Genomic DNA, 25,818 nt, shown 5'->3' with positions numbered 1-25,818 from the left:
CTATTTCGATGTCGCAACATCGAAATAAGCTATTTCGAAGTTGGGTGCACGTGTAGACGTAGCCCTAATGTTATTGTACTGCATAGAACAATAGTAGACTTGCTTTCTCCATGATGTACATTGAATGAAATTGTAGAACCAGTGTGATTTTTTTCTTCTAACCTTGCCTGTCATTTGCTTCTGGAGTGGCTTTCAGTTTCTCTGTCAGAAGGAAATAAGGCTTTATAACTTTTTAGCAGCTTGCACAGCTTTCTTATTTTACATAAGAACATTATCTCTAGTCTCGCTTCAAGCAGGTGATACAATGCAATGTCCTAAGGTGAGTATATTGGTGCGATGCAACTAGGTGGTTTTACTTTAAGAGTTGTTTTACTCAAGTAGGGAGAGTAGCATGTCGAGTGATAAACTCCATCCTTAGCAATCATGTCTCCCACAGATATCCTGCACAACATGTCAGTATCTTCTTTGAAGTGCTGCCTTTGTTAGATTAGTTGCCATCTGGAACGGTTCCATTTTATGAAGTTGTTTTTGTGTATTTCTCAAGCAAAGAATGCAAATGGGCCAAGCAGCAGAGGATGGATGTGCTCTGGTGGCTGTGGAAGCAAGGGAACATGATGATCAGATTGGATTCAGAGTTTGTCTTCTTTCCTGGCTTCAGTACAACAGTGACAGGTGCCAAACTCCGCTTGTTTGTGTATTTCTGAACACAATGGTGATAGAGTATTGGTGGCACACCATCTAAAGTAGGGAATTAATCCAGTAGCTGTCAATACCATTCATCTCCCCTGCCTTCTGCTGCCAGCATCAGAGAATTCTGTCCAGCACTGGCAGCTTTTGACAGCTTTGCATTCTTTTGATTTGTTGTTGGTCTTGTTGTTGTTTTTGACAAGAGACACATTTTTAGAAGTTTGTAGAAAGTATTTTTCTTTTTGTGTAAGCTTTAAGGGGGATATACCCTCCGTATCTTCATATATTGTAACACCTCTGCGGACATAAAATTCTCAAAGTATATTCTTAGCATGACCACCACCACTCATTTTTCATTTGTACAAATATACTAGTTGTGCTAAACTCAATGGCCATTTCTAAAGTGGCATGCTAATAAAAGGCCTGAAATATGCTAATGAGGCTCAGATGCAACTTCTCCATGCCTCATTAACATAAGGTCACATGATTGGCTGTCCAGAAGACGCTCTTCTGGACTCCAAAACAATGTGTCGAAGTGCACCCCCCGGGAGGGTCTTCTGGAAGGTAGTCCTCCTTCCAGAGGCCCCTTCTTCCTGAAAATTTTTGGGAAGATGGGTCCTCCGGAAGAAGGACTTTCTTCCTGAAGACCCCCTGGGGGCCATGATTCTACACATTGTTTTGGAGTCTGGAAGAGCATCTTCTGGACTCCAAATCATGTGACCTTCTGCTAATGAGATGTGGGGAATTTGCACCCTTGCCTCATTAGCATATTTTGGGCTATGTATTAGCATGCCACTTCCAGAGAAAGTGGCATGTGTAGAAACGGTCAAATATAAATTAAAACTATATCTTTATAACAAGCCTGCCCTTTTTGTTGACTGACCACTTTCATTTAAACAGAGTAAGAAGCAGACTATTGTTATTTCTAACACTAGTATCAGTTTACTGAATTAAAATGCTAGTTTCTAGAATATTTCAAAGGCTAATATTGCACACATAAGCTGCGTCTACACGTGCACGCTACTTCGAAGTAGCGGCAGTAACTTCGAAATAGCGCCCGTCACGTCTACACGTGTTGGGCGCTATTTCGAAGTTGAAATCGACGTTAGGCGGCGAGACGTCGAAGTCGCTAACCCCATGAGGGGATGGGAATAGCGCCCTACTTCGACGTTCAACATCGAAGTAGGGACGTGTAGACGATCCGCGTCCCGCAACATCGAAATAGCGGGGTCCTCCATGGCGGCCATCAGCTGGGGGGTTGAGAGATACTCTCTCTCCAGCCCTTGCGGGGCTCTGTGGTCACCGTGGGCAGCAGCCCTTAGCCCAGGGCTTCTGGCTGCTGCTGCTGCAGCTGGGGGTCCGTGCTGCATATACAGGGTCTGCAACTAGTTGTTGGCTCTGTGTATCTTGCACTGTTTAATGAAAGTGTGTCTGGGAGGGGCCCTTTAAGGGAGTGACTTGCTGTTGAGTCCGCCCCGTGACCCTGTCTGCAGCTGTGCCTGGCTCCCTTATTTCGATGTGTGCTACTTTGGCGTGTAGACGTTCCCTCGCTGTGCCTATTTCGATGTTGGGCTGAGCAACGTTGAAGTTGAACATCGACGTTGCCAGCCCTGGAGGACGTGTAGACGTTATTCACCGAAATAGCCTATTTCGATGTCGCAACATCGAAATAAGCTATTTCGCTATTGCGACATCGAAATAGGCTATTTCGGTGAATAACGTCTACACGTCCTCCAGGGCCGGTAACGTCGATGTTCAACTTCGACGTTGCTCAGCCCAACATCGAAATAGGCACAGCGAGGGAACGTCTACACTTCAAAGTAGCACACATCGAAATAGGGATGCCAGGCACAGCTGCAGACAGGGTCACAGGGCGGACTCAACAGCCAGCCGCTCCCTTAAAGGGCCCCTCCCAGACACAGTTGCACTAAACAACACAAGATACACAGAGCTGACAACTGGTTGCAGACCCTGTGCCTGCAGCATAGATCCCCAGCTGCCGCAGAAGCAGCCAGAAGCCCTGGGCTAAGGGCTGCTGCCCACAGTGACCATAGAGCCCCGCAGGGGCTGGAGAGAGAGCATCTCTCAACCCCCCAGCTGATGGCCGCCATGGAGGACCCAGCAATTTCGACGTTGCGGGACGCGGATCGTCTACACTGTCCCTACTTCGACGTTGAACGTCGAAGTAGGGCGCTATTCCTATCTCCTCATGAGGTTAGCGGCTTCGACGTCTCGCCGCCTAACGTCGAAGTTAACTTCAAAATAGCGCCCGACGCGTGTAGACGTGACGGGCGCTATTTCGAAGTTGGTGCCGCTACTTCGAAGTAGCGTGCACGTGTAGACGCAGCCATAGACAATTACAAAAGTTTCTACTAGAAAAATTAGATGCTAGTTTCTATGTACAAAACCTTACAAGTGGAGAAACATTAAATTAGGAAGTCACATACATTTTCATCTACCCAAGAGGTGCTACAAATTATCGGCAAGCAATCTACAGCTTCTGTTGTTCAACCTTCTGTGTGAGGTTGATGAGATTGCAAATTTCACCTGAAAATATTGACAATTATTATAACAACTTGTGAGACACTTTGATAATTAAGATTCTGTGGTATGAAAACATTTCCTGTTAGCTCATTGCAAAATGTTGATATTTGTCATTTTTGCCACATGCTGAACAACTGAATAATTTCTAAAAAATATTACCCCACAAAAACCAATAAAATATTTTAATAGATTGTTGTTTGGTAGCTCTGAACAGTGAATACCACTTTAAGGTGTTGACCTAGGGGTTATGGTGTATGAAAGGCTGGCTATGAGTAAACAGTGTGCCCTTGTAGCCAAGAAGGCAAATGGCACACTAGGGTGCATGAGAAAGAGCATTTCAAGCAAATCTAGAGAGGCTGTTAAAACAAAAAGCAGTCAAGTAGCACTTTAGAGACGAGCAAAATAGTTTATTAGGTGAGCTTTAAATAAACTATTTTGCTAGTCTTTAAAGTGCTACTTGACTGCTTTTTGTTTTGATAGTGTATAGACTAGCACGGCTTACTCTCTGTTACTAGAGAGGTTGCTGTTCCCCTCTATTGGGCACTGGTGTGGCCACATCTGGAATACTGTGTCCAGTTTTGGGCCCTGTAGTGAGTCAGTATGGCCTCCTGCAGACCTGGAGGCAGGGGAGACTATGCAGAGGCCCTGGTGGGCGGGGCCGGAGCCAGGAGACCAGAGGCCCGCCCCTCAGAGGGCGGGGCCAAGGGCTAGAAGAGCCAAAGGCGGGACTCAGGACCCATTCGGGCCTGGGCCTCCAGGCGGGGAGGATGTGCCTGCACGAGCTCCTCGGCACCAAAGGGAGAGGGCCTGCTGCCGCCCAGCCAGGCCGGAGGAGCAAGCCCCCAGAGGCTCCAAGCAATCCCGGGTCCATATGCCCCAAGGGGACTACCCGGACTTCCCAGACCTACCAGGACCTTCACGCCGGCGGAGACCCCCCGCCTTGGAAGAGGCCCCAGGAGTGGGCTGCCCCAGAGTCCCGGCGGGACTCAGACCCAGGATCGCCTCGGGTCTCCTGTATTACTGCCGCCCGACTACCCTAATGACATTGTTATGGACGACTGGCCGGACCCCTGAAGGTGGATGACCTGGAGGAGACCGACCTAGGGAGACCCCTTGACCAGATGGACTGGGACCTTCCGCCAGCAGAGGTTGAGGTAGGAAGTGGCCCGGGGAACGACGCTCATGAACCAATGGCGGTGTGTTGCGGTCTGGATCCCCACTGCCGGGGTTGCATGTGAGCGACCCCCAGGGCCCCGGGCTGGGTCGCAGTGGAGTGGCAGGGCCTGCGACCCCCTACCCCCCTCCTTGACAGGGCCAGCCTGTGCTGGGCCTGCGCTTAAGCCCTTGTGTTGCTGCCCCGCCCCAAACTGAGGGCTGGGCTTGTGTTTAAACCCTTGTGTTGCTGCCCCGCCCCAAACTGAGGGCTGGGCCTGCACTTAAACCCTTGGGTTGCTGCCCCGCCCCAAACTGAGGGCTGGGCTTGGGTTTAAACTCTTGTGTTGCTGCCCTGCCCCAAATTGAGGGCTGGGCCTGCACTTAAACCCTTGGGTTGCTGCCCCGCCCCAAACTAAGGGCTGGGCCCAGAACTGTGCTAGTACTTGGGGACTGCTGCCCTACCTTGGACTGAGGGCCGGGCCTAGAACTGTACTATTACCTGTGAACTGCTGCCCTGCCCTGGACTGAGGGCTGGGCCCAGAACTGTACAACTCTTGTGAACTGTGGCCCCGCCCTCGGTTGAGGGCTGGGGCCTGTATGGTGTTGTAGCGGTGAGCCGCTGACCACCCGAACTGAGTACGTGCTGGTGCTCTAACCCCCTTTTTGCTGCCACCCGCCCTAGGCCAAGGGGCTGGGCGTCTCTGGACTTGTTACAGGCCCCCCAGTATAAAAAGGATGTCGATGTGCTGGAGCAGGTTCAGCAGAGGGCAATGAAAAAAATTAAGGTGCTGGAGCACATGATCGATGAGGAGAGGCTGAGGAATTTGGGTTTATTTAGTTTACAGAAGAGAAGACGGAAGGGTGATTAAATAGCAGCTTTCAACTTCCTGAAAGGGAGCTGTAAAGAGGATGGAGAGAACCTTCTCTCAGTGGTGACAGATGGCAGAACAAGCAGTAATAGTCTGAAGTTGAAGAGGGAGAGGTGTAGGTTAGATATTAGGAAAAACTACTTCACCAGGAGGTTGGTGAAGCATTGGAATGCATTGCCCAGAGAGGTGGTGGATTCTCCATCCCTAGAGGTTTATAAGTTTGACAAGGTCCTGGCTGGGATTGCTTAGTGGGGGTTGATTCTGCCGGAAGCAGGGGGCTTGACTAGATGACCTCCTGAGGTCCCTTCCAGCCCTAGAGTTCTATGATTCTATTATATTAACTTTAACAGTAAAAACTGCAGGCAGAGTCACCGTGGAATGCTTCTGGGACTATGCACAACGTGACACATTCTTATCTGGAGTACCGTTGCTTCACCTCACCTGCCAGCTTATGGCACCACATGATAGCTCCACATCATAATTCATGCAAACATACATAAAATAAGCTTCAAATTATATATGATTTGGGTGTGCGTATGGTAGTTACAGTTAAATATACATGCCAAAAATACTCTTTCCTATCCTTAGTGATCCTGAATAACCTTGTACTGAAGATCATGCAGGGAAATTTACAATGTTCACTCTGTTGCCTCTGTACCTGACACAAGAAGGCTTACTGTGAAAGAATGAGGAGGGGAAGGGTATGTGACTGCTAGTGGCTCCTTCTTTACTGGCTATTTCGGTATAAAGGGGCCACAAGGCAAGCACAGATTGGGTCTCATAAGAGTTTCTACATGTGTTGAATGAAAATTGAGAGAGGACAAGAGGACTCTAAAACTGGGCCCTGAAGATGCTGTGTCAATGCTGCCTTAGGAATTGGCATAGATGACTGGAATCAACTCCCTAATGTTGGCCAACTGGGAAGTGCCGTCAGTTTGTGGTTTCTCTTTTCTTCTTCAAAGACCCTTTCAGCATCCGCCACAGACTGTCCTTCCTCTTCATCTTCTTCTCCATCAGGGGCAAAGAAGACTCTTTCCTGCGGATTTCCCGCACCAGTCCATGAAAGACATCATCAATGTAGAAGCGCAGGGCGGCAGAGGTCTCAAAGAAGGAGCACGAATACTCTCTGGCCAGGCTTATGCCTTCTTCAGTGGACACCTACCAAAAAAAGAAAAAAAAAAGTCACTAATGTAACAGATACTAAATTTTAAGGCCTGAAGGGAACATTAGATCTGCTGTTGTGAGCTGTGTGTAACAGGAGCTCTATACTTGAGTAGATATGAACCACCAAATTCTTGGTTAACAGCCAGGACCACCAACAGGAGAGAGGCTAAAGGAGGCAGTTGCCCCCAGGCCTGGCATTTCAAAGGGACCCAAGGGTTCCGCCACTACTGCTGTTGCTACTTCAGCAGTGGTGGCAGCCAGAGCTGCAGGCCTCTTTGAATTGCTGCAGCAGAGCTGAGAGTTGAGGGAGTGGGCTGGAGGAAAAGGGGGCACAGCACTGTGGGGTGACTGCTTCAGGCCCTGACTCTTCTGCTTCTGACCCTACCCTTTCTAAGGCATGGAGCCCAGCCCCCTCCCACCTTTTCCTAGGGCCTACAGCACCTGTTGTCAGTGCTGTTAATAACCAAACATACTAACATATTGTACCCAGAGAGTAGCGCCCATCAGAGAGTATCCAGAAGCTGTAGGGTATAAATATTCTATATATGTATGGCCTCTATTACCACAGTATCTGAGCAACTCCCAACACTCCCATAAGGCAGGGAAATATTATTTTCCTCATTTCACATAAGAAACTGAGGTACAGAGTGATGGAGGTGGACCTAAGATCAACCAGGAACTCTTCAGGACAGGCCTCTGTACCTAGGTCTTCCAAATCCCTGACCAGCACTGAAACCAATGGACCATCTTTACTCTGTAGTGTGGACTACTAAACTCTAAGGCTGCATCTTCACGTGCCGCTTCTTCCAGAAGTGGTAGGCTAATGAGCTAACCGGAAGATGCTAATGAGGCACGGATGTAAATTTTCCATGCCTCATTAGCATAGCAGCATGTGGTTCGAAGTCCGGAAGAAGCTCTTCTGGACTCTGAAGTACAGGTGCAGATGCGCAGACCGTGGGGATCTTCTGGAAGGAAACCCTCCTTATGGAAGCCCATTTTCCCCAAAATTTTGGCCGCACGTCTCCACATGTACTTCAGAGTCCAGAAGAGCTTCTTCCGGACTCCGCACCATGTGCTGCTATGCTAATGAGGCACAGAAAATTTGCATCTGTGCATCATTAGCATCTTCTGGTTAGCTCATTAGCGTGCCACTTCCAGAAGAAGCGGCACATGGAGACACGGCCTAAGGGTAAACATGAAGAATTGAATATGAATGCAAGGCCAGAACCTCCAGTTTTTAAATTTGTTTGTATTTAGATATCATTGTTTAACCAAATATTTAAATCCATGAGAAGAAGGCTGTGTGAGACCCCTGTCAATAGCCAATTTAATCTTAAACTGTGAGAAGTAACAATTTCCTTTGACTACCTCATGGCTAAGCCAGCTTTTGTTCTTTAGCCCAATTGCAATGAGCCCACATTTCAGTTAAACTTATTAAAAACATAAACCCTCATGCTTCAGGGAATCAGCAAACCACTTCCTACCTAGTATTAGGAAGAAAATTTCCATAGAAATAAGTTATTATTTTCTTCTATGATCTCTTTGCACTTTCCTCTTTGGTAGTGATCATTGTCAGAAACAGGACTCTGAACCAGACTCTGTTCCGGCCTGCAACCCCATCTGTAGCTATTACATCCATGCATATTCATTTTTTCTATATAGTTAAAGACTTTCATATTCATCCATAGACTTTTAAGGCCAGAAAGCTTTGCTTTTCTCAGAGCAGCTGTGTATGCAAAAGGCATGACACAATATGGTTAAGAGGGAGAAACTGATTGTGTGACAAGGAGACCTTTTAGGCCTATTTTGCTCTTTTTGATAATTCTCTCTTTATGCCTTTTTCATGTTGAATGAGGAATTCTCTTTTGTTAAAACACTTCAGTTTGGAGAAAACCCATAAACAGAGCTGTAATTTTATTGAAAGTTTTATCCATACCATATAAAAAAGACCTCAGAAACCCCCATCAGACAAAAAAGAACAAAGGCAAAAAAAAAAAAAAAAAGACCTACTCTGCTGAAAAATGGAGCATGCTCAGTAAGCTCTGGATGGTCAGATTGGCACAGAGCTCAGTAGGGTGGAGCATGCTCAGTAAAGACAGACTGTTTCGTGGACTTTGCAGGAGGTCTTCAAAATTTAGCACAATTAAGTTCAACGGATTATAACTTGAACAAATTTGATGGGAGTTTCACAGAGACAGCAAAAATCAGCTCTTTGACTTCAGAGAGACCCGACTACCAAATTTCCAGTCCCTGCTTCAAAGCATAGACCTGCTAAAGCTTCCCAACACATGGTTACAATTTTTCAAATTATATGCAGGCGCTGCAGGACTGTTTACACTGAAACTTCCCATAGTAAATCAGTCTGAGCCAGACTGCCAGCATGGAAAATATCAGCCCAGATGGCTATTCTGGCAAAGGTAGAAGCAGCTGAAAACATGGTCTTCTAATTTAAAGTCTGAAGATAATTCTCGAGTATCTATGTAGAAAATTAATTTGTAATGATCTGATTGCTGAAAACATTTTAAACTCGCAACAATGTGTAGAGGAAACGTGCAAGATTGTTTTTTCAAACAAAAAATCAATCGGGATTGGATGGTTCTGAAGACTAACATTGGGGAATAAAGCTTGAACAAAGGCATTGGGGCTAAACATGACGGTAAAGTCAGCTGTGTGTGTACTTATTTTCAGGGAACTTTATTCTGAAACCAAATCCAGCCCAGGTCCATACAAACCAAAAGTCTGTTAACATCTCATGGTTACCTGAAGGCCCATATCATTGGAATAGTGGAATACAAGAATGCAGACATGGAATTTACTAAAGGCAGCCCTGGTCTGTTTGGAAGGGAGAAATTTACAGATTGTGTTCCCTGTGAGACAGAGTTTGTAACTCCTCTAGGAAGGGTGCAGTGTTTGGTTGATGAACCTGTTATATCTTCCCAGAGAAAAGTCCTGCTTACACTGGGCAAAGCCTGACTGGAAGCTTGTGCTCTTGCTGGTGAAATTTACAGATTGATAGATCCAAAGCCAGAAGGGAAAATTGGGATCATCTAGTCTGATTTCCTGTAAAAACCATTGACCTTTCCCAAATTCATTCCTGGATCATGTGAAAAAAAATCCAATCTCCGTTTAAAAAAATTGTCAGTAATAGAGAATCCACAATAATTTTTGGTAAACTGTTCAGATGGCTAAATCACTCTGGCCGCGTCTACATGTGCCGACTACTTCAAAGTAGCCGCTCCAACTTCGAAATAGCGCCCGTCACGGCTACACGTGTTGGGCGCTATTTCGAAGTTGACATCGACGTAAGGCAGCGAGACATTGAAGTCGCTACCCCCATCAGGAGATGGGAATAGCACCTTACTTCGACGTTCAACGTCGAAGTAGGGAACGTGTAGTCTTTGTGCGTCCCGCAACATCGAAATAGCAGGGTCCACCATGGCGGCCATCAGCTGAGGGGTTGAGAGACGCTGTCTCCAGCCCCTGAGCTCGATGGTCACCACGTGCAGCAGCCCTTTAAAGCTCCCCGCCCCCTGCCTTCCTGTGCAGGAAGCTGAGAGAGCGTGCAGGCAGCAGCCCAGCCACGCGGCCAGCCTGCACGCTCCTCTGCAGCCAGAACAGCTGCCCACCGCTGCAATGGCCGCCCCCGAGCCCCCAGAGTGCCCCCAGGGCACCTCCCTCAAGGGGAGCCAGGGCTTCCAGACCAACAGACAGGCTGGGAAGTGGCAGCGGGTCCCCTCCTGGATGGAGGACGAGCTTCGGGGCCTGCTGGGGCTCTGGAGTGAGGAGGAGATGCTCCAGGTAATGGATAGCAAGAGGCGGAACGCAGATGCGTTCGCTCGGCTAGCCGAGGGCCTGGCCGCCCGGGGTCACCCTGCCCGCACTCCAGATCATGTCCTCAGTAAAGTGAAGGAGCTGCGGCAGGGTTACGCCTGGGCCCGGGATGCGGCCGGCCAATCTGGGGCTGCCCCCGTCACTTTCCCCTTTTACAGGGAGCTCAGGGACATCCTGGGCCCCTGGCACACATCTTCCCCTCAAGCCATGCTTGATACATCAGCCGACAAGCCCCAGCAGGCCCCGGAGGCGGAGTCCACCCTGGAGATAAGCCCTGCACCCCGGGGGCCCCCCCAGGAGCCCACCCCTGGGGCACCAGAGGAGGAGGAGGAGGGGCATCCTCCTCCAGTGACGGGGGGCTGAAGATTATGCTGCCCTCGAGGAGCTCCAGCTGGGTGTCCACCCACCGGGTGTCCCCCGACCGTGGGAGCGGACCATTAGGTATGTACCCCCCCGGTGCACACCCCCAGGGCTGAGGGGCGGAGCTAACAGATATGACCAGGGCACTCCACATGCCTAGATGACCATGGCCCCAAGGACAGCAGTGGCATGTCCCTCAGAAGAGTGCATCAGCCCTTGCCCCCCAGCATGACAGTTCCATGCCCCATCCCCGGGGCTTGGGGGGAGCAGAACCTAGGGTCCCCAGGGGGGAGGGGGTGGGACACCCATCAGCAGCAGCAGCAGCATCTCCCAGGGACGGGAATGGGGAACCTGCAGCAGAGGGGTGGAGGGACAAGGTCCATGGCTTGGGGCCCACACTAACAGCTGTCTCCACTCTTCTTCCCCCCCGTGCTCTGCAGCTGCACCATTGGAAGGACCGGAGAGCACCAGCGAGGTGTCAGTGGTCCCGGAGAGCCCACCGGGGCCATCACTCCAGGCCAGCCCCTCGGCGGAGGACCAACCAGCCCCACGGTGGGGACGACGGCGGACCCAGCACCACCACCGGACGGCAACGGACCCCCAGCTGCAGGAGATCCACCATCGGCAGCTGGAGGTCACCGAGCAGCATCTGCGGGTGGAGGAGCGGCGCCTCAGCTGCAAGAGCGGGCGCTGGCCTGGAGCCAGAAGGCATGGGGGGCCTTTATGCGTATGTTTGAGCGTATCGCGGACTACCTGGCCCCCCATGCCACGCTGGCCGCCGCTGCACCCGCCCTGCCTGCTCCACCTGCTGCTCCACCCGCTGCTCCACACGCCGTCGCACCGCCACCCGCCACCAACGGCCCTTCTGCCAAGGGGGACCTGGGGCCAGCTGATACCCGCCTGCCTTATCTCCCGGTCTGCCCGGCCCCCAGCCAGCCCCAGCCAGGGCTGAGGTCGAGGTGGGGATCGCGGCCGCCCACCCACAGCACTGGACATTAGGGGGTGTGGGGCCCAGGACATGCCGCCCCCCAGCTCTGTATATAGTCCCCTCAGTTTTATGTTTGTCTGTCAGCCTCCACAGCCCAGCCGTGAAAGAAGGCCTCCCCCTTGCTCTCGATGAGGTTGTGGAGGGCGCTGCATGCACCCACAATCTGGGGGATGTTAGTGGGGCCCGCATTGAGGCGGGTGAGGAGACACCTCCAGGGCCTTTAAGGCGCCCAAATGTGCGCTCCACCACCTGGCGCACGTGGTTCAGACACAGGTTGAAGCGCTTCTGGCTGGCTGACAGGTGGCCTGTGTAAGGGTGCATAAGCCAGGGCCGGAGGGGGTATGCCGCATCTGCGATGACGCTGAGGGGCATGGTGGTGTCCCCCACAAGGATCTCCCGCTGGGGGATGTAGGTCCCCGCCTCCAGCCGGCAGCACAGGCCTGAGTTCTGGAATACCTGGGCATTGTGGGTGCTGCCAGGCCAGCCCACATAAATGTCCAGGAAACAGCCCCAGCTCTCCACCAAGGCCTGGAGGACCACTGAGTGGTAGCCCTTCCTGTTTAAGTAGCGTCCTCCACTGTGCTCTGGGGTGCAGATGGGGATGTGGGTCCCATCCAGAGCCCTGAAGCAACTTCGGAAGCCCAGGGTGGCAAAGCCCGTGATGGCGGCATCCGGGTCCCCAAGCCTCATGAGCCTGTGGAGGAGCAGGGCGTTGATGGCGTGGACGACCTGCAGGGGAAGCACATGGGAGAGCATCAATGAGGGGTGTGCAGGGTGTGTGTGGCCCTCCTCTGACAGGGCCCCCCTCCCCTCCCTTCCCCTGCCAGGGCCCCCCTCCCCTCCCCTGCCAGGGCTGCCTCCCCCTCCCCCCGTGGGTTCTCTTACCTCCATGAGGACAGCCCTGACGGTGGCCTTGCCGACACCAAACTGCTGCCCCACGGATCGGTAGTTGTCTGGAGTGGCCAGCTTCCAGACAGCGATTCCGACCCGTTTCTCCACACTGAGGGCACGCTGCATGGCGGTGTCCTGGTGCCTGAGTGCAGGGGTGAGCCACTGGCATAGCTCCAGAAATGTCTGCCGGCTCATGCGAAAGTTCTGGAGCCAGCGGTCATCGTCCCACTCTCCAAGCACCAGCCGCTCCCACCAGTCGGTGCTGGTGGGGTAGCTCCACAGCTGGTGGCGTATGAGGCGGGGGCGGGCAGGGTGCTGCAGGGTTGGGGGTTGCGTCCTCCTCCCCTGCGGGCAGCTCCTCCTCTGTGGCAAGGATGTGCTCAGCTGCCTCCTGCATGGCATGGAGCAGGGCGAGCACTGCACCTACAGGGGTGGCTGGGTGGACCTCTGGCTGCTGCTGCTGCTGCTGCTGCTGCTGCTGCTGCTGCTGATGGGGGTCCATGACTGCGTCGGTCGAGGTGTGCATGCCTATGGCTCTGCAGACCGCATGCTGTGCAGGCTGTGTGTGTCTGGGAGGGGCCCTTTAAGGGAGCAGCTAGCTGTTGCCCCGGAAGCGCTAGTCCGCCCTGTGACCCTGTCTGCAGCTGTTCCGGGCACCGTTATTTCGATGTGTGCTACTTTGGTGTGTAAACGTTCCCTCGCAGCACCTATTTCGATGTGGTGCTGCCCAACATCAACGCTGAACGTCGACGTCACCAGCCCTGGAGGATGTGTAGACATTATTCATCGAAATAGCCTATTTCGATGTCGCTACATCGAAATAAGCTGTTTCGATGTAGCGTTCACGTGTAGATGTAGCCCCTCAGTGTTAAAAGTATATGCCCTGTTTCCAGTCTGAATTGGTTTATCTTCAACTTCCAGTCACTGGATCTTCAAAATTTCATCTTTCTCTGCTAGACTAAAGAGTTCATTGTTAAATTCTTAAATCATTTTCAGAATTAGTGTTTCCTACAATAGAGTCCCTCATCCTGTAAATATGGCCAACATTTTTTGTTCGTGGAGGTAAACATTTATCATGAGCCATATTAAAACATATAGGCTACAGTTATACTAGAAACATCTGTCAACAGACATTTCTGTTAGAAGAGATTTCCCAACAAAATATCTGTCAGCTGAGTACAGCTGTACACAAAAGTGAATCAAAGAGCGATCTGCCCTGTAGATTGAGCAGTTGGACTGCCCGGCTGCTCTCTCAACAAAACAGATGACCAAAAGCATAGTGGACAGGGCTGCCGAGTATCCTGGAAGTTGTCTGTCGATAGAAGGCCCCCTGGAGCGTCCACACAGCTTTTTTGTTGACAGAATTTGTGGATGAAGGCACTGTTCCTCATCTGGGATAGGCAGAAGGCTGTCGGCAGAAGTGCCAAGTTTTGTTAACACACTGTAGACCAAATGCATGTTGTGTGTGGGCATGTGGTCAGTTTGTTTGACAAAATGCCAGTTTTGTCAAAACCACTCGCTAGTGTAGCCACAGCCAAATTGTTTTGCTTGAGCCCTGCTTACCAAGAAATCTAGATTACGCTGTATTTTTGAACCACCCTCTTCATTATTTACTACTCTCCCAATTTTTGTGTCATCTGCTACCTTAGAATCATAGAATCACAGGGCAGGAAGGAACCTCAGGAGGTCATCTCGTCCAGCCCCTGCTTCAAGCAGGATCAACCCCATCTAAGTCATCCCAGCCAAGACCTTGTCAAGCCAGGACTTAAAAACCTCTAGTGATAAAGAATCCACTACTTCTCTAGGCAATGCATTCCAATGATTCACCAACCTCCTGGTGAAGTAGTTTTTCCTAATATCTAACCTACACCTCTCCTTCTTTAACTTCAGGCCATTATTCCTTGTTCTGCCATCTGACACCACTGAGAACAGTTTCTCGCCTTCCTCTTTAGAGCTCCCCTTCAGGAAGTTGAAGGCTCCTATTAAATCACCTCTAAGTCTTCTCCTCTGTAAACTAAACAAGCCCAAACCCTCAGCCTATCCGTATATGTCTTGTGCTCCAGACCCTGAATCATTTTTGTTGCCCTCTGCTGAACCTGCTGCAGAACATGCACATCCTTTCTATATGGGGGGCCCAAAACTAGAGACAATATTCCAGATGTGGCCTCACCAGTGCCCAATAGAGGGGAATAACCAGTTCTCTATATCTGCTTGAAATGCTACTCCTAATGCACCCTAGTATGCCATTAGCCTTCTTGGCTACAGGGGCACACTGTTTACTCATATCCAGCCTTTCATCTACCATAACCACTAGGTCCCTTTCCATTGTACTGCTGCTGAGTCAGTCGGTCCACAGCCTTTAACAATGCTTGGGATTCTTCCACCCCAGGTGCAGGAATCTACTCTTCTCCTTGCTGAACTGCATCAGGTTTCTTTTGGCCAAGTCCTCCAATTTATCCAGGTCCCTCTGGATTCTCCTTCTATCCTCCAACGTATCTACCTCTCCCCCTAGTTTTGTGTCACCCGCAAACTTCATGAGGGTACAATCCAATACCTCATCCAGGTCATTAATAAAGATGTTGAATAACACCGGCTCCAGAACGTGCCTTGTGGCACTCCACTTGAAACTGACTGCCATCCAAATATTGAGCCATTGACCACTACCCATTGGGCTTGACCTTCAAGCCAGCTTTCTATCCATCTTATAGTCCAAGGATCCAATCCATATTTCCTTAACTTATAGGCAAGTATGTAGTTGGAGACTGTATCAAAAGCTTTGCTGAAGTCAAGGTATATCACATCCACTGACTTCCCCAAGTCCACAGAGCCTGTTACCTTGTCATAGAAGCTAATCAGATTGGTCAGGCAGGACTTGCCCCTGGTGAATCCATGTTGGCTATTTTTGATCACTTTCCCCTCTTCCAAGTGCTCCAAAATGTATTCCTTGAGTATCCCCTCCATTATTTTCCCAGGCATTAAGGTAAGGCTGACTGGTCTATAGTTCCCTGGATTGTCCTTCTTTCCTTTTTTAAAAATGGACACTATATTTGCCTTTTTTCCAATCATCCAGGATCTATCTCCATCTCCAAAGTCTTGAAAGATAATGGCCAATGGTTCAGCAATGACATCTGCCAATTCCCTCAATACCCTCGGGTACATTAAATCCAGATGCATGGATTGGTGCACATCTAGTTTTTCTAGACAGCTCAAAACTTGTTCTTTCCCCACCTTCCCATACTGCATTATCTAGCACCGTAGTGTGGGAGTCGACTTTGTCCGTGAAGACTGAGGCAAAAAACCATTGAGTACTTCAGCTTCTCCTACATCATCTGTCACTAAGTTACATCTCTCATCCAGTAACAGCCCCACACATTGTCTGATAACTCGTTTATTGTTAACATGCCTGTAGAAACCCTTCTTATTACTCTTCACATCCCTTGCCAGCTGCAGTTCCAATTGTGCTTTCGCTTTCCTGATTACTCCCCAGCATTCTCTAGCTGTACGTTTATACTCTTCCATAGTCAACTGTCCACATTTCCATTTCTTGTAGGCATCCTTTTTGAGTTTCAGCTGACTAAGGATTTCCCTGTTAAGCTAAGCTTGTTGCCTACCACGTTTGCATTTCTTACTATGCAGCAGGATGGTTTGTTCTTCAGCAGAAATAATTTTATATTTTCATTCAGGTGATTGATACAAATGTTAACTGGCATAGGGTGAAAAACACAAATGTGTGAACCCACTAGAAATACACCTGGCTGATTACGAATCTTCAATTGTAAATTACATGTTGAAACCTGTCAGTCAGACAGCTTGTAATCCATTCATGTGCATCATCTTAATTTTATATCTTTAATAGGTGGGTAAGATCCACTTCTTCAGGTGAATCTTTGATGGTCTTACCCATGAAAGTGCATGACCTAAAAAACATGTTAATCTCTAAGGTGATACAGGACAACTTGTTATTTGTGAAGTTACAGATGAACATGACTACCCCTCAGAGACTGATACCATTCTTGTTACTTTTAATCAGAATTTCATGAGATACCAAGTCAACGTCTGACAGAAACCTAAAGACATGTCTACACTGCAACTAGAAACCTGTTTCAGGCCCATGGCAGCTCACTCTTTGGGCTAGGTCTAAGGATAGGTTTAATTGGGTGTAGACATCCAGGCTGGAGCTACATCCTGAATTCTGGGACCATTCCAACTTTCAGGTCCAAGAGCCTGAGCTCCAGTTTGAGCCCATATGTCCAAACAGCCCTTTAGCCAAAGCCCCATAAATGTGAGTCAGCCTGCTTGGGCCAGTCATGGGTTTATAACTGCAATGTAGACATATCCCAATGATATTACCTCCATGCTATTCCTTTTATCAATCAAACTTGTAATCGCCTCTGAAAGTATCAAGTTAGTTTGAGTGATCTATTTGCCATAAAATCCATGCTGATTGCCATTAATTATATTATCCTCCCTTAATAGTTTATTAATCAAACTCCCAGTAAACCATTCTGTTCTGTTGCCTAAGAATGATGTCACACTGTGTTAGCCGGTGGCCGGGTAATGTGTGGTGAGGTACCAACTATGCCCTTGTTATCATCCAAGTTTAAAACTACAAGAGCAGAGAGCTCGTCGCTGCAAGCAGCCAAGACAGGCTGACGGATTCCCCTGGGTCCTAAGCAACCCAGTTTTTTACTGTTAGAGCAGGCAGCTCCTAGCACTCTCACCTACGGCCAGGCTGTTGTAACCAAATGGTTAAAGTTCTTTTGTTGTGCCGGCTGTGTTGTAGTGACAAAAGGGTTAACAAAATAGTTAGGCTTGGATCTTAACTAGTTACAAGTTTATTAAGCTACAGTTATAAGTGTGGGGTTACAAAGGCTATTGTTTACTTCTTATATGCTAGCAAAGTACAGGTGTTAACAAGTTACGTTACAATCCAACACAAAGATATCTGTTACTATCTAACACAATGATATCTTGATACTAGTTACAGAGCTCTAATTCTTTAGCTGTGCACAAAAAAGTCAGAGACCTAGCATGGGTGTATCTTACCCTCTCTGCGTCTCTCGATACCAGCGTAGCCAAGCCGGATCGGTCACTCAATTCCGCGGAAAGACAAATACGAGGTTGGGCGTCCCCATTAGTGGACCTCGGGAGGCAATCACCTGACCCGACCAGCAGGAAGTTGGTTGAATGCACTCAAAGTTAGAGTTCTGCTGGACCCATCTTTTATACCCCTTTTGGGTTATGTATTCTCTTTCTTATCTATGGTGCCAGATCATACTGGTCTGTCTTTGTGACTCCAGTTTGTTACAAGGGCATTTCTACTTAGTTTGCACTTGTAAGACAAGAGATAAGCAATTTAGGAGTACAGGACATTCTTTTGTGCGGGCGGGGCACTTCCCCTTCTGGGTGATTGTGTGTGTACATCATATTGATCAATGCCAGCTGGGGTGATTTCTTGAGGGTCCCCCCCCACCTCATGTTGACAGTCTGGCCTGTTAGCCTTCTAGCTGTACTTTCTGCTTCTCAGGGTCACGATAAGCCAGCGTATCTGGGCCTCAATGAGGGCATCAAAGACTGTGCTGTCAGCAGCCATTTCCGTGCCCTGTGTGCTCCTCAGTGGGGGGGGCAACGAGCAAGCTGGCTTGTAAGGGGGAGACTCTGTCTGGCTACACACTGAGAGGCCCATAAATATCTGAGTTATTATGTTCACATTTTTTTATTAATGACACACTGGAGACTGAAGGAGTAAGAATAGACAATAGATCAAAGGGAATCCTAGAGGAAGTTGTGGTGTGGGGCTGTTGAAGTCTCCATTGTCCTGATCTAAATTCCTTTTGGGTGAAGTGTGTACAAGTGTTTCTACTGATTTAAACTGGGATAGGGTCAGGCCCTGTGGAACCAGCCATACGGCGCAACTGGCCCACCAGAGCAGCTGAAGAGCAGCATCCAATGAAGAGACAGTTGGAGGGGTGGGCAGTAGAGCCAGAGGAACTTAATGTGTTGAGGTCAAGAAGCTGACTTGCCATTGCCTCAACAGTTACATTATCAAAGAATGTGCCCCCCTCAATCCATTTAGGGTGCATGAGATATAAGGTGTATGGGATATATGTAAATGTGAGGCCTCATTGAGTGACGGGAGCTAAACAGAACTTAGGGAATGCTTGTGTTACATGACTCCACAGTTAAGTGACATATTTATTGGCTCCACACAGCATTTTAGAGAGTTAAAATTCTGTTTGTGGCTTTTTCGTGCTTTCCTCAGAAAATTACAAGTGAGATTAAATGGATTGCTGACAGTGTGCGGAGGCAGTGACGGATGGGCTGTCATCTTAATGACAGCCAACTCCGTTCAAAGGTCAAGTCCTGCACAACCGAAAGGACAGCATGAAATGCCACAGTTGGTTGCCGATGGGGAGGCAATCACCAGATGACAAACACTGAAGTATTTGTACTTTGGGTTGGAGGGATGAAAAACAAACTGGATCAATTTTCTGTGCGTACCCTTGGGTTGTTTATACTGAGGAAAGTCTCCTTCATGCTCAGTCCGTGCTACATTTACCCTTTGCATCTTTGTTGGAACAGCTGCTGCAGCACCTCTAAGGCTGCGTCTACACGTGCACGCTACTTCGAAGTAGCGGCAGTAACTTCGAAATAGCGCCCGTCACGTCTACACGTGTTGGGCGCTATTTCGAAGTTGAAATCGACGTTAGGCGGCGAGACGTCGAAGTCGCTAACCCCATGAGCGGATGGGAATAGCGCCCTACTTCGACGTTCAACATCGAAGTAGGGACGTGTAGACGATCCGCGTCCCGCAACATCGAAATAGCGGGGTCCTCCATGGCGGCCATCAGCTGGGGGGTTGAGAGATACTCTCTCTCCAGCCCTTGCGGGGCTCTGTGGTCACCGTGGGCAGCAGCCCTTAGCCCAGGGCTTCTGGCTGCTGCTGCTGCAGCTGGGGGTCCGTGCTGCATATACAGGGTCTGCAACTAGTTGTTGGCTCTGTGTATCTTGCACTGTTTAATGAAAGTGTGTCTGGGAGGGGCCCTTTAAGGGAGCGACTTGCTGTTGAGTCCGCCCCGTGACCCTGTCTGCAGCTGTGCCTGGCTCCCTTATTTCGATGTGTGCTACTTTGGCGTGTAGACGTTCCCTCGCTGTGCCTATTTCGATGTTGGGCTGAGCAACGTCGAAGTTGAACATCGACGTTGCCAGCCCTGGAGGACGTGTAGACGTTATTCATCGAAATAGCCTATTTCGATGTCGCAACATCGAAATAAGCTATTTCGAAGTTGGGTGCACGTGTAGACGTAGCCTAAGTGTGCTTTATTCAGAGAGACAGCAGTAACTAAGGCAGCTAAATCAGCATTGTTGGGCAGGCAGTGGTCTCCACACTAGAAAGCAATCTCTTTTCCCTCACACGCCTCATACCCGCCATGGTGAACCTCAGAAACTTCTCTCTGAGTCATTTGGATTCTGGGTTGCCATGGAGAACTCGTTTTGGCCACAGGTGCAATGGTAATAGTTACAAGGATTCTCCTAAATATTTGTTACTCACAATTTCACTGAAGATGCCCTCTTTAGCTTTTCAGTGGTGAACACAGTGGCAATTACATGCTTATAAGCCTCATTTACACTCAGTTTAGAGCAGTTACTGCAGGATTGAATGGGCTTTGATGGCAAAACTGAGGAAGAAGGGAAAGCAGGCAGTTCAACTCAGTTCCAAGGACCTTATCCCAAACCAACAGAAATAATTCTATTGGCTTTGGACCAGGTTCTAAATGGATGGCACTTTGACAGAAATGAATTATCCTCATTGTAAAATACACTCATCCCTCACTATATGAGCACAATTGGTTCCCAACTTTCTGCTCATTGGTGAAAACTCATAAGAGGGACACTAAATACAGGTAAAAGTCTCTGATTGGTTCCTAGTGCTCCAAACTCAGAGAAGGAGTGGCAGCAGGTGGTGCTGCTTTTGAAAGGTAAGTGAACTGTGCATTTCGGGGTCAGAAAAGGTTCAAGGCTGGGGCAGTCTGGGCCATGAGTGGGCAGGAGCGTTAAAACCTAGTGGCAGGTTGGGTCCATGAGACGGGTGGGAGGTTCAGGCTGCTGAAGGTTGGATGTGTGGTCTGGCAGGGGCGGGTCAGGCTGCGGCAGGTTAGGTCTACTGGGCTGGCGGGGGTCAGGCTTCCATGGGGCCAGTCTGCAGGTCCAGCGGGGGTGGTTAAAGCTGCCATGGGTTGGGGCTGTGGGTCTGGCAGGGGGTTAAGGCTGCTGGGTGACCAGTGTGCAGGACTGGCACAGGGGGCCAGGCTACCATGGGGCTGGTCTGTGGGGACAGTGCAGGTGGTCAAGCTGCCATGGGGCAGGTATGTGGGGCTGGTGGAGGGTGGGGTAAGACTGCTGCAGGGCAGCGGGGGAGGTTAAGGCTGCCATGGGGCAGTCTGTGGAGCCAGCATCGGGGATCATGCTGCTGCACGGCCACAAGGGGCGGTGGGGATCAGGAAGCCACAGTTAGGGGCTGTGGAGCTAGAGGGGTGTCAGAATAGGGCAGGTTGGAGCTGCGGGGAGGGGCTTAGTCTCGTTTTAGCGGGGGCAGTTCACTCTTCTAGTGAACTAAGATAAGTATATGCGTCACTTGTTTAAGTGAGTACTCATAAGAAAAGTACTTTTTTAACGAGGGATGAGTGTACAGGTTGTACCACACTTATCTGGCACAACTGGGGCTTGACACAATTTGCCAGATTCAGGGCAGTGGAGGGCTTCTGCAGGCAGACAGCCCTGTACTCTGGGGCTGCAGCAGCTCCAGGCTCTCTCTCTGGCACTCTGGCTCCAGCTCAAGCTCCCAGAGGCAGCCAAGGGGCTCCAGATAGCCCCAACCCTCCCCACCCACACTGCCACTGGGCAAGCAGGAGCTCTGGCTTCCAGACCTGCAGCAGCCTCCTGGCCCCTGCTGCCACAGGGTAAGTGGGATTCTGTCTCCCAGACCCTGCTCTTATACAGGGCTTGTGGGAGCTCTGGTTTCCAGCCCTGCTGGGGCTCCTGCACTGGCCTCTCACTTGGAAACATCAATGGTTGTGCTGGATCAGGGTGTTGTCAGATGAGAGAGCAGCAGATCTGAGAGGTGCAAGCTGTACCGGCTAGTGACAGTCAGATTGGAGCTATTCAGGGCAGCAGCTACAGGTTTGCCTCTGAGGCTGCATATCTCTTCCCTGGCACTCAGCCTTGGCAGAAGTTAGAGCAGCAGGTGGGTGACTCTAACTTTTGCCATTAGCATAAGTCAGTGATGGTCAACCTGCAGACTGCAGACCCCTTGTCTGCCCTCCTCACGCACATGCATCACATGCATAGGGACACTACAGCCCCACACTTCTACTTCTTCTCTCCCCGCCAGCACTTTCAGAGCACTAAGAATCCAAGGATTCACATTCCGTCCCTTCTCCTCCCTGTCCCTCCCAGAGCCTGAAGGTCACAAATCAGCTGTTCTTATTTGCTCTAGCTTCAATTTGCCCTGAACAGATGAGACTTTCCTGGGGGGAATCTCTGGTTGTTTTAAGAAACCAACACACCATGTTCATTGGTTAAATGATATTGCTCACGTCATGCTTATATACTTTGGCAACGATTGGAGTATAAGATGGGGAAAAAATAGATTGGAAAGTCAGATTGATCAAACTTTCTTTTCTTCTAAAGAGAAGCAGCACTGACATTATTTACCTAAGAGTTATTTATGTCCCAGAAGATTAAAAAAAAAGATTTTAACAACCACCACTGCTGTTATTATCCAGCCATTTCCATTTTTACCCATTTCGCTGTTACCATTGAGCCTATACATTTCTCACTGTAATGGAGAAAATAAGATTGGAAGGAAAGTTTTCTGACTTCCCCACAAATATATGAGCAGCCTAGGAAGAATTTTAGCAGCTGATATACAGGCAAGTGCAGCATTTCAAGCCACCTGTGTGACTCTTAGTACTGTTTGGAAGTTTTCAGAGGTAATCCATTGAGCAAACCTCACCCTAATCTCACTGCAGGTAATTTTACCAGCTCAGCTCTGTTGGCTTTCTTGGGCTGTGTCTACACTAAGAGGTAAAATTGATATATAATAAATTTGAATACTTAATCTTAATATTATGAATTTGAATAAACTGTCCATAAAGCTTCTTGAAATTTGACCCACCTTTTCTCCATGTTGAATCTCCATGTCCCTGTTGCCCCGAGCACTGCATTGTGGGTACCTATGCCACAGTGCCTTAGCCCCGGTTGCTTGTGGGTGTTTCATGTTGTAATCCCAGAATTCCAAGCACTATCCCAGAATCTACTGCATTACTAACTGTGTGAAAAAAGAACTGGAGATCATGCCATTTCCTGCTGCAGCATTCCAGTGCAAGCATGGATCCATAAATGCTCCAACTCATAGCACAGATCATTTCGGCAACCACAGCAGCTGTCACGCAATTTGTCCTTCAATTCCAAAGCTCAATGATACTTGGCCGTCCTACTGCTGCTGATGATGATGGTGTTTTGGAACAGCAATTGTGCCAACTGAGATCAAAGGACTCAGAGCTGGTGGCTGCCATGACTGCGTAACTGAGAGTGGATCAGCAGATTTGGGCTTGAGAGACTAGCACAAACTGGTAGGATTGCATCATTTTGGGGTCCTGGGATGACCAGCAGCGGGTGCAGAACTTTTGCATGTGCAAGTCCACCTTTATGGAACTTTGTGATGTGCTGGTGCCCGCCCTGAAGTACAGCAACACCAAAATGAGTCAGGATTTAACAGTACAGAAATGAGTGGCAATTACACTGTGGAAGTCTGCAACTCCTGACAGTTACTGTTCAGTGGCAAATCAGTTCAGGGTAGGCAGATCTACAGTGGGGTCCGTGGTGATGGAGGTGGCCCATGTAATTTGTTGGCTTCTGCTCAGGGAGACTGTGACCCTGGGAGATGTATAGGCCATAGTGCATGGCTTTGCTGCCCATGGCTTTCCTAACTGTGGTGGGGTAATAGATGGTGTGCACATTTTCATCATGGCCCCGGCCCAGCTGGTGTTGGAGTACATTGATTGAAAGGGGTACTTGTCCATGGTCATGCCGGGGTTGGTAGATCACAGATGCCATTTTACCAACATCAATGTTGGCAGTCAGGGAGGGTTCACAACATGTGCATATTCCAAAATTCAGGACTGTACCAAAAACTCCTGGATGGTACTTTTTCCCTGAATGGAAAATCAAGATTGGCAACATGGAGATGCCCATTTTTATATTGGGCAACTCTGCTTCCCCCCTGCTTCCCTGCCTGATGAAAGCCTACAGAAGAGCCCTGGACCCCAGCAAGGAGAACTTTAATCACAGGTTAGTAACAGAGAGATGGCCATGCTAGTCTATGTACTATCAAAACAAAAAAGCAGTCCAGTAGCTCTCTAAAGACTAACAAAATGTACTTGGTGGATCTCCATTCTAAACAGCTGAATGTAGTGCCTTGCATGTTGAATAGTAAAAAACAGATAGCCGTGCTAGTCTACATACTATCAAAACAAATAGCTGATGGATCTGCAATCACAGACTGAGAAGGTGCAGAATGATTGTGGAATGTGCCTTTGGATGTTTGAAAGCGAGGTTCAGATGTTTATTGACCCTTTTGGATGTTTCTGAAGCTAATGCCCCCACCATTATTACAGTGTGCGTTATTTAGCACAACATATGTAAATCAAGACGGGAAACTTTCCCGTCTGCCTGGAGTTCTGAACCGGAGGCAATAGCGAGGGCTTACTTACATCCATCTACAGTGCCCTCTACCACTCGCCACTCTCAGGCTGAAGCAATGAGGGTCGCTTTAAAAAAACAGCTTTACGACTGATCTGTAACACACATGGTAACTATGTATGTCTCTGCCATAGTGCCAATAAATCAACCATGCCGGAATGGATGAATTCTCTTTTTGGTAGGAGGGGGTTAAGTTGCAGTAAATAGAATGTGCTGTGCCTTCAGTGCCCCCATCCCCTGCCCGGGTCCCTCAGCCACGCATCTGCTGCAGACAAGGGAGTTTTACTGCACACTTGATAGGGATGACAGTTCTTTAACCTTCACCCAGCACTGCATATAGTCCCATGTGTAAACTCGGGCAGCCAGCTCGCACACCCTCTGATCACAAATGGCCACATTTCTCTTGGCACCTGAAGACTCTTCGCCACTGATTGGGCTCCCCATATGACAATGTGATTCAGAATCTCTTGGTGGGTCCAAGCTGGGGCTCTTGTGTAAGCCTGAAAAGTGCTAGTCAGATCACTACCCTGAGTGCTCATGATTGCAGTGCAGGGCTACCGGTAATTGCTGCCGATGCAGTGTGATGGCTACCGATGCAGTGCAATATGATAGGCAAAGGGATTTAGGGCAATTGTAAAGACCACAAAGTGTTTACCAAAAGGAAAAGAGAGGAGTATACCAGAAGTAGAGAGAGCTCTGTGCTAGGTCTATCGAAGCCCTCAGTGAAATTTCAAGTCAGGCAGGAAGCATGCTGGAGATGGGTCAGGGTAGGACAGAGAGTAAGACAGGAAGAGGGATAGTCAAGGTCCAGCAGCCACTGTGGGCTCTGGGGCAAAGTGGGAGGGATGGCCTGGCTCCACAACCACAGAAGGGGAGGGATGAGGGTGAAACAGGCATGGCCAAGGGCAGTCACATTTGATGCCACCAGGATCACAGCACTGAGCCCCCCACAGCCCTGGGGAACAGTGGCACTGACACTTCAAAGGGTCTGGAATTCCAGGTGCCGCAATTGCTGAAGTAGCATTGGCAGCAGCAGTGGCTGGAGCTTTGGGCCCCTTTGAAAGGCCCAACCCTAGGGCAATTGCCCCTTTTATCCTCCTGGCAGTGGGTCTGATATCCAGCTATCCTGTGCCACAGAACCATCAACACCATCCTGGCCTGTGCCAAGAGTTGCCCCAACCACTGAATAATGAAGAACTCAAGATGCCTATACTGTACCTCTGTGGTAGCCTCTGCACCAGCCTAGGATGAACAGGGCCCAGAAACACAGCAACAGGAGGCAGAAAGGAATACACTTCCAAAGGAAGAAAGAGGCAATAGAGGCATTGTAATCAGGCTGATTGCAGGGCCACATGATTCTCCCACACTCATGCACACTGTAAAAAATAACAAGCTGTCCGGTAGCACTTAAGGTAGGTCTACACAGAAAAGTGATTGTGAAATAATAGCTGTTAGTACAAAATAACTCTCCTAGTGTCTGCACAATACAACCACTATTTCAAAGTAATTTCAAAACAGCAGTTGGCTTGTTTCAAAATTGATAAGCCTCATTCAGGTCTCGTCTAC

The 25,818-nt window shown here is 49.2% G+C and overlaps 1 protein-coding gene across 1 annotated transcript in view; it reads right to left on the bottom strand.

Annotated features, from left to right (window-relative positions):
• Positions 1-6,185: 6,185 nt before the first annotated feature.
• Positions 6,186-25,818, bottom strand: part of RIT2 (Ras like without CAAX 2) — a 205,561-nt gene continuing 185,928 nt past the window's right edge. Inside the window, exon 5 of the mRNA XM_074995967.1 lies at positions 6,186-6,413. Within this exon, the coding sequence (XP_074852068.1) occupies positions 6,186-6,413 (228 nt within the window). The remainder of the gene's footprint in view (positions 6,414-25,818) is intronic.

Source organism: Carettochelys insculpta, chromosome 5 (assembly GCF_033958435.1).
Source record: "Carettochelys insculpta isolate YL-2023 chromosome 5, ASM3395843v1, whole genome shotgun sequence".
In the NCBI taxonomy this organism is placed as follows: Eukaryota; Metazoa; Chordata; order Testudines; family Carettochelyidae; genus Carettochelys; species Carettochelys insculpta.
This window is presented reverse-complemented; position numbering and strand designations above follow the sequence as displayed.